Genomic DNA, 11,580 nt, shown 5'->3' with positions numbered 1-11,580 from the left:
CGCGCAGCTCCTGCCCAGGCGCCCGCTGCGGTGTGCCTCTGGCTGGGCGGGTCCGGCCACCCTGTCTGGATAATTCCTGCAGAAATGAGAGGCTTGAAATCAGAAATGGTAAAGTGGGAAGTCTTTTGTGATAATTCTTTTGTACGATTGTGGATGGTCTTGGCGAAGCATAACTTCTAATACATTCTTAGGCCTTTCTTTATAAGCTGATTCATTGTGACACTTGGGTTGAAACAATGCCTCTGCACTTTTGAGCAACAGGATGCTGAAGATGAGGTGAATCTTTGGGGAAGTGTGGACATCAGACTGTGTGCTTCTGGTTTTGAGAAGTGAAATGTTTTGATCGCTTTAGAAACTGAAATGGATATACCAGTTTTACCACCAAGAGGAGTGTTGACTTTCAAATGCTTCATTAACTAGTATGTGGTACATAGAGCTTGGTTTCAGCTTCATAGCTTGCCCACAAAAAGAACACACATTTAATCCTTGAAATTTTTTTCCTAGTGAAGTATGGTGACATGAAAATATGCTGCAGAAAGACTGCAGAACAGCCCCCAGGTGCTGTTCCCGTAGTCCTCCCTGAGTTTGGACGTTCTGTGTTAGAGACCCAACACCATTGCTGCTCTGGAGCAGTTGTTTCCTCCTTTACATGTGTGTGTTTGAGTCTATTTGAGTAGCCACACTCAGTAACACCAATTCTTCCTAGCCAGTTACCTGCTGGCTGAAATGTGTCTTCAGAGCTGCCAGAAGCTGTTGTGGATAGAAGTGTTTTTCCCGCGGAGCTGGTATGTTGTGGGATGTTGCCCCCTGCTGCTCTTGAGAATCAGCCTTGGCTTGAGCTGCTGGGCTCCTTGGAGACCGCGGGAGGTACAGCTCCTGCCAGAGCCATCCCGCGTGGAAGTGCTGGCCAGGCACAAGGCTCTCTTCCCTATAACATAGGTGACTTGTCATTTTTGACAAGGAGAAATGAGCTGGCACCTATTTTTAGGAAACCCGATTCCCAGTGTGGCATTTAATCTGTAGATGCAAAAATAATTCTGGAATGGCAGTGGGGAACTCAAGTGATTGATATTTTCCTGAGGTGGCATGAGGGTCATGGAAAATTCCAGAGTGGGTGTTTGTTGCCTGTTCCCGCCCCACTGCCGCTGCTCCTCCTCTGCTCCCCTCCCCAGAAAGGCGCGGGATAAAGAGCCCACCCGCAAGCAGAGTGCCCAGAGCGACCCCAGGCTGTGCTGCCAGGGCAGAACTTCAGCAGAACCTCACGGGTTCCGGTCGCACCGTAGCAAAGAGGCTTTTGTCAGAAAAAGTTCTCACCAAAATAGCAATTCCTGACTTTCAGATTTTTTTGGAAGTACCAGAGACTGGAGACATGCCCAGTCATTTCAGACATGTCCTTAATCCATCTTCAGTCCATTTTAGGCATCCAGTAGAAGAAGGATATAAGTAGATCAGTACAGGAAAAGCAAAAGGTAGGAGGCATGTGGACTGCTTGCTTTCTTAAAGTTGATTCCTTTGTGTTGTGTTAGTTAAGCGTTATCTGCTCGGGCAAGCAGGGGACAGTGCTCTAGGTATGGGGAGCGCTGGAGGCTACAGGGGGTACAGAACTGGCTAAAAAGGGGATTCAGCTGCTCTGACTTTTTCTCTAAGCACCGATTTAGCCACTTTCTTGTCTGTGCAGGTATAAAACTTGATGGGGTTGACCTTGTTAGGCATGAGAATGTATTGGGGTTGATATGGAATTTTTCAGGCTGTTTCCTTTTTTTGAAGAAAAACTAATTTGTTTGGGTCAGGATCTTCTACCCGATTAAGGTTTCATCTGAAATGTGGCAGTACTAGCTGCTGGCCTTACTTGGTAACTTCTCCTTTGTTGCAGGTTATGATGCAGGATTATCACAGAAGAAATTCATGTCTATAGCTCTTAAGGACTTCATTACATCATCTTTAAGCCTGGTAGTTTTGGAATCCATATTGCAGCTGCAAAGACACGTCTGCTTTTGCATTTCAACAAACATCTTCCCTGTCAGAAGATACTGAAACCGAAGTTAAAACTATTTTAACACGGTGATACCATTGGATTAGTTTAAGATCTCCCAGTTGAAAATTTACACTAAGATATTTGCCCGGTAAGTTGATAGTCTTAGCGGCGTATACAATAATTTGTTTGCTGAAATTCCACAACTTAAAACTTTGCAGTCCTGTTTTTTTTCATAAAACCCAACAAACGAGAGTGTATACAAATAGATAATGATCCTTGTAAGGCACGTTATTGTTGCAAGTTTAAGGTCAAATGCTTCCAGTAGTAAGTGAACTTAAAATACACTGATTAACACTAGTATAATTTTATGTGGGGCTTCCTGGTTTTATTACTGATTGCTGCTATCCACTTTTCCTGTTTTGGGGGTTTTCTTGTTTAGTCTGATCTTCAGAATTTTCTTAAACTTCAGATGGAAATATAAATTGTTGCTGGTAACATCAGTAGTATCCCACATATTCTTTCCTCTAAAATCATGGAGGGAAGGTGTACTTTTGTGTATGTTAGCAGCTCAAATGTACAGATTTGGGCTTTATTTTGTTTAATTACTATTTCAAATTCACTAGGTCACTTCAGGGTCATATTTTAGTATTCTTAATTGACTTTCTGTTTGGAAAGTTGACCTCTACTAGAAGTGCTTAGCTAAAAAAAAAAAATCTGTTAAATGACCTATAAAATAGCTTCCAAATTCAAATGTTAGTTTCCTAAAGTTATTTTTCCAGACTTGGTCCAATTTACCTGAGGGCAGGATTTTCAAGGAAAGTTACTTTAGCTTTGTGATGACGTAAAATACATGGTCATTGTTCAAAATCTATTTAATTTGTCTATTTTGTTGGTGCAAATGTTCTTTCATGGCTTTCAGCTACTCTGAAATACTTAAGTCATTACTCATTAAATTAAACAAAAAATTATTTTTATAGTAGTTTTACTTTATTAGCTACTTTAAATTCTCAGTTCTCATTTTTCAATGTAGGTGGGGTTTTTTGAGTCTGTGCAAAAAATGAAGCTGACTGGTACGACAGATTTCATGCCGTGAGCGGAAGATAACAAGGGATCTACCCAATCCCATCTTTGTTGAGGGGAATGAGGCTTCTTGTGTAATCCAGTGGTTTCCAGCTTGCTCCCACAGAGTCAGTGCAGGCTTAGCATGTACTTGTGGAGTTGGTACCTATTGAAGCAATGTGGAGAAGTTGAAAGTTGTGGCTTCAGTCTCCGAAAATCATTAATCCAGTCAATCCAAAGGACTATTGTCAGTGTCCTCATCAGCGGTGTCCTCTTCTAAGCTTTTTTTAAGATGGATTTTCTTTATTTAATTCCCCATGAACCTTTGTTTGCAAATGTTCAGTTAGTAGTACTTCTATGCTGAAGCAAAATATTCTATCTCTAATATACGTTCTGTTTGCAGCCAGACCCACACCAAAATGATTCCTAATGGATATTTGATGTTTGAAGATGAAAACTTCATCGAGTCATCTGTTGCCAAACTAAACGCCTTACGGAAGAGTGGCCAGTTCTGCGATGTCCGTCTCCAGGTACCTTTGCTCTGTTGGAGTGTGATGGCTCAATGTGGTGGAGGTTTTGTCACACTGTCATGCTGTGTGCCTCTGACTAGGAGGTGTGAGATTCTAGAATCTTGATTTTTCTAAAAAATGTAGACTTAAAAAAAAATCGGATATACTTTGAAAGAAGCAACACTGTGTTTTTTTTTAGCTGATGTCAATTGGACATGTATTGATTTGAAAAATGGATTTGGGCTGTGACGTTCACTTGGGTAGGCCTTTATATAAGACAAACGTATTTAAAAAAAAAATACCAGCATGTGGGTTTCCTGTTTGTGTTTTAAATAAAGGTATGTGGACATGAGATGTTGGCGCACCGAGCCGTGCTAGCGTGCTGCAGTCCCTACCTGTTTGAAATCTTCAATAGTGATAGTGATTCTCATGGAATTTCCCATGTTAAATTTGATGATCTCAATCCAGAAGCTGTTGAAGTTCTGTTGAATTACGCCTATACTGCTCAGTAAGTAGTTTTCAAATACATTAAGGAGTAGACTTTAATTTTAAAAAAATAAAAATAATAAAAATTAATTTGTTTCTTTAATAGGTTGAAAGCTGATAAGGAACTGGTGAAAGATGTATACTCTGCAGCAAAGAAGCTGAAGATGGAGAGAGTTAAGCAGGTAGAGTTAGTTCTCAGCTCTTCCACAAGTCCGTTCTGCTTTCTCAGGCTGGCAGCATTATGCTTTTTGGTGTTAATGAGACAAAAAGTGATGATTTTGTAGGAAAAGTGCTTAGCCGATAAGCTTCTTCAGATGTTTATAAGCACTGTATTAATTGGAGTGACCCAAGTATTGCTTCCACTTGTGTTGTCTTCGTGCTGAAGGACGCTCTGAAGTTAAGGTTTGTGTTTGTGCACCCATATAAGCAAAACAGCTTCTGAACCACAGCTTCCCTGCAGGTTTGTGGCAGTGGTGGTGTGCTTGGTTACCTTGGGGGGCATAATTAAACCTGTTAATTGGGGAAAAAGAATAATCCACACCCTCCTGAACATGACTTGAAGCGCTTAACTCTAGAAATACTTGCTCCTGCCACAAACGGGGATACCCTTGACGAGGGAGTTGGGATTCTTACCCTCACTTGGCTGCAGATAAGCAATTTTGAATGGGCTTTCCACAGGGTTCACTGTATATGTGAGTAGCATTGAAATGTATATGGCTTTTACTTTTAATGTATGCATACTCCTGTGGAAGGCAACTTTTAGTTTACAGCTCTAGCACAGGGGGAGATGACAACAGGCAGTCACTATTCTGCAGTTAGAAAACAGTTGGTGCTGTATGCTGGGATAGATGTCCTTTAAACATCTAAAAATCTTGTCTGCTTGTGAACTAAGATGCAGCTTTTTTCCTCTAAGGTTTGTGGTGACTATTTGCTCTCCAAGATGGATGCTCAGAGCTGCATCTCTTACCGAAACTTTGCAAGCTGTATGGGAGACTTGCGTTTGTTGAACAAGATCGACGGCTACATTCAGGAACATCTTTTACACATTTCAGAACAGGAAGAATTTCTCAAACTTCCACGGTTAAAGGTTAGCTTAAGTTTGTAGACTTCCTTCTGGTACACGAGTCCCAAAAAGCAAACCAAGGATCAACTATTACAGCTTCCTTTTTGGGAGCAGGAAAACGTAGAATAGAATCATAGAGTCATTGTGGTTGGAAGAGACCTTTAAGGTCATCGGGTCCAACCGTTAACCCAGCACAGCTTGGTATACAGACTTCTACCAACCATGTACAAATTCTGGGTCAGCGTAGTGCTCATACTGCTGTGAGCCTTGGCCGTGGCAGATGCAGTCGTCCTTTCCCAGAGCAGAAGGTGACTGCAGTTGTACTCCAACGTGCTTCCTGGTTTCAGTAGTATAGGCTGAAAGCTCCTTGGGAGCGATGTTGTTTGGCTCTGTGGGAAAGTGAGAGTAATGCTTGCCATGTAAAGCACAGTACGCTACACTAATGGTGCCTATGGAGTAAATGATCCTTTTCTTTTCTAATTCAAGCTTGAAGTAATGCTGGAAGACAATGTCGGCCTACCCAGCAATGGCAAACTGTACACAAAGGTAATCAACTGGGTACAGCGCAGCATCTGGGAGAACGGAGACAGCCTGGAAGATCTCATGGAAGAGGTTAGTCTTTAAGAAAATGGGGGTCAACAGCTTTTCTTTTTAAAATTTTTAAGAAGTCAATGTGAAGGATGATCCCTTTTTTCTTTTGCTTTTTTTCCTCACTTTTTTTTTAAGCTATGACCCTAAAGAATTTAAATTTTACTGTAGGTACCCCTAAGCTGAGAAACTGGGGGGGTGTTCAGGTGAGCTGAATGAACTATTCAGTCTGGTCTTCCGCTTTCCTTTTTTGCTCACTCTGTGCTGTATAGTAACCTCAAAGTGGCGTGTATCTTGCTTTAGAATTGGGGAGGTGGTACTGAAACTTGCTGTAGATTCTTGTTGTTTTCCTTTGCAGGTTTTGCTTGTAAATGCAAAGTAGGTAAAAGCTTCTAATGGTTGTTCCTCCCCGTTGATTTATCTCCCCATAGGTTTATTAACAAAACTAGGATACCAAGGCTGAAGAACCAAGAAGAAACCTCAAGTGTATTGACACGTACAGAAGCAGCTGTCCTGCCCCAGTTCTCCTAAGAAAATCCGCTGTGGGCAGAGAACGATGATGATGATTTAATGGTGTTTACTTACTCCTTTACAGGATACATTATTTTAAAAGTTGTGTGTTATTAAATGGCTTTACTCATGAATACTAATACGAGATGTAGCCTGGGCAGTGTTTAATGGAAAAAATAGTGGGGAGTCTAAATTTTTAATTGGCTGGAGAAAACGGACTTTACAAAAACCCAAACATGAAACGTCAAAATTGTCCAAATTTGTTATTACAAGCACAATAGACTTTTTTGGAAGCACTTGTCTGGGCAAAAATATATGTTGATACTGTCGTATGTTCTCAAGTGTATATTTCCTCATGGAAAACTCATTTAAAAAGCTTTGCTCGTGTTGAAACTCAGATGCATTTCACTGAAATGGTAACAGCTGATGTTTAGTTGTGGACAACAGCTTCCTCCAGAGCTTAAACTTGTGTTGTCTTCCCTCATGGCCATACCTTTCTTTTAGAGTCCACTGTTGGCTTCCCCTGACTTTTTTTGATCGAGATAAATGTGTGTATTTTTTGAAGCAGAAACCTTGTTTGCGGGAAATAACAAAAATGCTTGCATGAGATTGTGACGTTGTGTAATTCTGCAAATTAATGTGCCTCTTGCTTGTCTAATGTTCCTGTGCTGGAAAAGCAGCAGAAGTCCTTCAACGTGAAGATTTCTCTCAAGCTGAGAAAGTAAGGAACCTTCATCCCGTGTTTGAAGATTGCCACCATGACATCTGCTTCCTTTTAGTTTTGTCATTCTGCTAGATTGAGATGAGCTGACGAGAAGTATGCTGGTGCCTGCCTTTTGTAACCTGCCTGTAGCTAAGGAGCAATGGAAACCATAGCCACATGGGTATTCTGTTGTTGTTTTTGCAGGTTCAAACGCTGTACTACTCAGCTGATCACAAGCTGCTTGATGGAAATCTGCTAGATGGACAGGCTGAGGTGTATGGCAGTGATGATGACCACATTCAGTTTGTGCAGGTACAAATTGCAGACAGTCTCAGGTAACCCCAGGTAGACTGGAGCAGTTTACAGCACACCTGAGCTCCTGTGTACTCCTAGCAGGGAGAGCAGCAGTAGCTTTCAGGGAGAAACTCGTGACAAGAAAGCAGCTTTCTCAAGACTGCTGTTGAGGCTCTGCTTTTGGTTTTTTGGCAGACTGACTGAGCCTTTGCAGAACAGAGTGCTTTAGGTTTGACTTCCAAATCCATGTCAGGCTGTTAGAAGGAGGAAGAGGTGGCAAAGCAGTCAGCTGTGGCTTTGTACAGACATTGGAGAGACTGTAAAGAATCAGAGGCTGCTTGCCTTGCCGCGGAGAATGTGTCTGTTTAAATTTTGGCACAGAAAAGATTCCAGACCTAGGTTCTAATCCTCCAGCTGCCAGTGTCCATTTCTTTTGTTCAGCTGCACTGGTAATGTGCAAGAGAGATTTTAAAAAGCAGCAGCAGCCAACTTCTGATCTAGAGACAACCAGAACTCTGACTGTGGAGAAGTCAGTCTTGTGCTTCTGAGATTTATTTATTTATTTTTAGTTCTAGCCATATATAATAATTCTGAACTCCTGAAAAACACATAGCTTAGCACACTGGGGACTGTTTAAGAAACAAAGAGTGAAAACAGGTCTAATTAGATATAAATTATCAGTTGCATTATACAAATTAAGGTTGCTTAAATTCACTGCGTTAGATACCAATCTATTGTAATATTTTAACTCAGAACCATGGAATGTGCTGATACAAAAGTATACTTCTTGAAATTTTTAGCAATGTTTATATAAAATGATCTCCATCCCAGAACATGGATTTTAGAAGTTGAAAAGAGAGGCAAAGGAGAAAGTAGCTAATTTTCCTGTTTCTCAGTTATTTTTAGTTAGCCTTCACAAGCTTCACCACCTTTGGATACTACTCCCCTCGTAATATTTACAAGCTGAGAGGTGAATGTTCAGAAAGTTCATTTTCAGAAATCAGGCCAAGAGTTCTCAATTTCTTTCCTTTTGTAAATCCTTTCTGATAATAAGAATTCACAACTTCAGACACATAATAAACGGTTGAGAGAGCAAACAGGAGAAAACCCATAGATTTGGAAAAATTGTAGTTTGGAAAGTTTTGAGCTACAAAAATTTGCAATTTCTGTAATTGTCGAGGGCGTTTAAGGATAAGAGAATATGCTGTTAATTGGATGAAGATGCAAAAATAACAATGATGCTATGCAGAAATGAACTGCTTCTCATGGTGAGCTGAGTATGGCAATCAGACCCTTCTGCGTAAGGCTGTGGTGAGTTGGGTGATGTGTCACGGAGGTCTCGTGACAGTTTCCACAGAGCTCAGGCTCCAGGGAGCTGCGCAAGCATCACAGACCTGGTCCTGTGGTCATAAACTTTGCTGCTAAGCAGGAGAGACAGAATGTTAACCTTTTGTGTTTGGTTCTTAGGATTCAGTAAAAGCCTGAACAACCCAACCAACTGTGCAGTGTAATCTGAAATTTTCTTTTTTTTTACTTAATTGAGCAAAATAATGAAGCTACTGTATAAATTTTATTGAAGAAGAAAAGAAAGCAGAATTCTTCTGTTAGTGGGAGGTACCAAGGGAGTAAAATCCAAGAAACAGCTAATCTGAGCACAGAGAGGAACTGAGGCAAAATTAATTTGTCTTCAGGGAATGAAGAGAATAGTTAATTCACTTCCAAATAGCATTACATAATTAACTCAAGTTCCAGAAGCAGAGCTTGTGAGTGAGCCTTCTAGCTGGTGGATCGGATCTCTCCAAATGGATGTTGCCTTTCCCTGACACTTGAGAATCCCGCTAGTAACACATGCTCCCTTCTGGGGGCTTGAAATGATTCCCAGTCAGATGCCAGCCGCAGAAAGCTGCTGTTGCAGGATGAAAGGAGTGCTGAGATAAGAGGTAGGGTGGGTTTTGGCCACTGCCACTAAGCATGCAAGGTGTTCTGTTGAAAATGTAGGTGTGCTATGAATGATGCTGTGTGGAGGTGGTAGATGAATTCAGGTTCTCCTGAATAGTTACGGATTAGCTCAGAGAAGCGGAGGTAGAGAGGTAGAAGGAGGAGTAGTCTATTGCTAGGTTTCTGTAGCTGCCTTTTGGTTTTGCAGAAGAAGCCACCACGTGAGAATGATCACAAGCAGATTAGTAGCAGCTCCTCTGGAAGTCTTTCTCCAAATGCTACTGCTCAGAATCCTAAACACGAGTGGAAAATCATTGCTTCAGAGAAGACCTCAAGTGAGTAACTGGGGCAGGGTTTGTCTAAAAGCTGCGCCTCATATTTTGTACCTGCCATCTTCCACTCCCTGGGGATTTCCTTCAGTATTGTAAGGGATGCAAAGTGCTTTTTCTTACTGATGGTGCACATCAAGTAACTGGCCTGCTTATTTGTGGGATGTTTCTAAGCCGTTGGGGGCCAAACTGGGATCACTTGCATCCTGATTCCATATAGGCAGGGCCATCTGGCATGCCCCGCTGTGTTTAATTTGCCCAGAAGGTCCTAAGCAGATAGGGAGTCTCTAATGAATTAACAGAGCTGTTTGCAGAGGGGATGAAGAGACTTCTTTCACATCTTTAGGTTGCTGTCTTATGTCCTTCGAGCACTGTATTTATAATCTAAACCTTGTATCTTTCAGTAACTGGGCTAACACTTGGAACCTGTAACCAGAAAAAGTAAAGCTTTCACACTTAAGGAGAAGCACAATAGGAAGACTCTAGTTGGCATTTACCTAAATCCACCTAAAATTTTATTACGTTGGTGGTCTCTCCTTTTCTCCTGACAACAGGTAACACCTACCTGTGTCTTGCTGTTCTGGATGGTGTGCTGTGTGTGATATTCCTGCATGGCCGCAACAGCCCTCAGAGCTCTCCCACGAGCACACCACGACTCCTGAAGAGCCTGAGCTTTGAGCTGCAACCAGACGATATCATAGAGAAGCCCATGTCTCCAATGCAGTACGCTCGCTCTGGGCTGGGCACGGCTGAACTGAACGGCAAGCTCATCGCTGCAGGTAAAGGAGATTGTAATGGTGCTTGCTTGGGGGTGGGGGGGACACTGCCTGCTTAATGTGGCATGCTAGAGTGGAGTCAGTCAGAGCAGCCCGGCAGAGAAGGACCTGGGGGTGCTGGGGGGTGCAAAGCTGGACATGAGTCTGCAGTGTGTGCTTGCAGCCCAGAAGGCAGTGGCAGCCCGGGGCGCACACAGAGCACCCAGAGCAGTGGGCCACAGGGTGAGGGAAGGGATTCTGCCCCTCTGGTGCTGGAGCCAGCTCTGGAGTCCTCAGCACACGGGTTGGACTGGATGACCTTGAAAGGTCCCTTCCAACCCAAACCAATCTATGATTCTATAACATCAAAGCAATTGGTCTTTGGAAACGTGACATCATCTGAGCTTTTGATTTCAGGCGGATACAACAGAGAGGAGTGTTTGCGCACGGTGGAATGCTACGACCCACAACAGGACACCTGGACTTTCATTGCACCGATGAGAACCCCACGAGCTCGGTTCCAGATGGCAGTTTTAATGGTGGGTGGGGGCAGATGGAGTGTGACAATTACGTAAATATAGGTGGCTTTACTAAATGGTAACAGAAGGTGCTTACCTGTAGTTACGTGGTCACTAAATTGCTCATGGTTTGAATTGTGTACCAGGATGCGAGGCAGGTGTTTGTTTTTTCCCTTTAGGGGCAGCTGTACGTTGTGGGTGGATCAAACGGTCACTCGGATGACTTGAGCTGTGGAGAAATGTATGAGCCAGAAATAGACGACTGGACTCCTGTTCCGGAGCTGAGAACCAACCGCTGCAATGCAGGTAACGCAGCTGCTGCTGCCTGTCGATGAGTCCTTAAAACACGTGTTCGCTTACGAGCTTACTTACTGTTCTTTCCTCTATGAGCAGGAGTGTGTGCCCTGAATGGAAAACTCTACATTGTCGGTGGTTCAGATCCTTACGGCCAAAAGGGACTTAAGAACTGTGACGTGTTTGATCCTGTAACAAAATCTTGGACAAGCTGCGCTCCCCTTAATATCCGTAAGCTTGCTGTGTGTTTTGGGAGGGAGGGGAGAAAGGGAAAGCCACAAAACGGGGGGTTTCAAACCGAAGCGTTTGAATGCCGGCGGGCGCGGTGAGCGCAGGGGGCTGGGCCGGCTGTAACTCCCGCCCTTCGCTTGCAGGGAGGCATCAGTCGGCGGTGTGCGAGCTGGGCGGGTATTTGTACATCATCGGGGGCGCGGAGTCGTGGAACTGCCTGAGCAGCGTGGAGCGCTACAACCCGGAGAACAACACCTGGACCCTGATGGCGCCCATGAACGTGGCGCGGCGCGGGGCCGGCGTGGCCGTCCGTGACGGTAGGGCTCCG

At 43.3% G+C, this 11,580-nt stretch overlaps 1 protein-coding gene across 1 annotated transcript; it reads left to right on the top strand.

Moving 5' to 3' along the window:
- Positions 1-3,453: 3,453 nt before the first annotated feature.
- IVNS1ABP (influenza virus NS1A binding protein) lies at positions 3,454-11,569 on the top strand (the record flags this gene model as incomplete). Its single annotated transcript, XM_008944992.1, has 12 exons — positions 3,454-3,564; positions 3,882-4,051; positions 4,136-4,211; positions 4,943-5,116; positions 5,579-5,704; positions 7,098-7,205; positions 9,334-9,460; positions 10,009-10,233; positions 10,627-10,748; positions 10,907-11,033; positions 11,121-11,252; positions 11,396-11,569. Coding segments are annotated over exons 1-12 (1,672 nt in total), but the record flags the coding sequence as incomplete, so codon positions are not given.
- Positions 11,570-11,580: the final 11 nt, after the last annotated feature.

Source organism: Merops nubicus, unplaced genomic scaffold (assembly GCF_000691845.1).
Source record: "Merops nubicus isolate BGI_N331 unplaced genomic scaffold, ASM69184v1 scaffold46107, whole genome shotgun sequence".
Lineage (NCBI taxonomy): Eukaryota > Metazoa > Chordata > Aves > Coraciiformes > Meropidae > Merops > Merops nubicus.
Note: the sequence above shows the minus strand (reverse complement) of the source record. Positions and strands in the feature narration are given on the sequence as shown.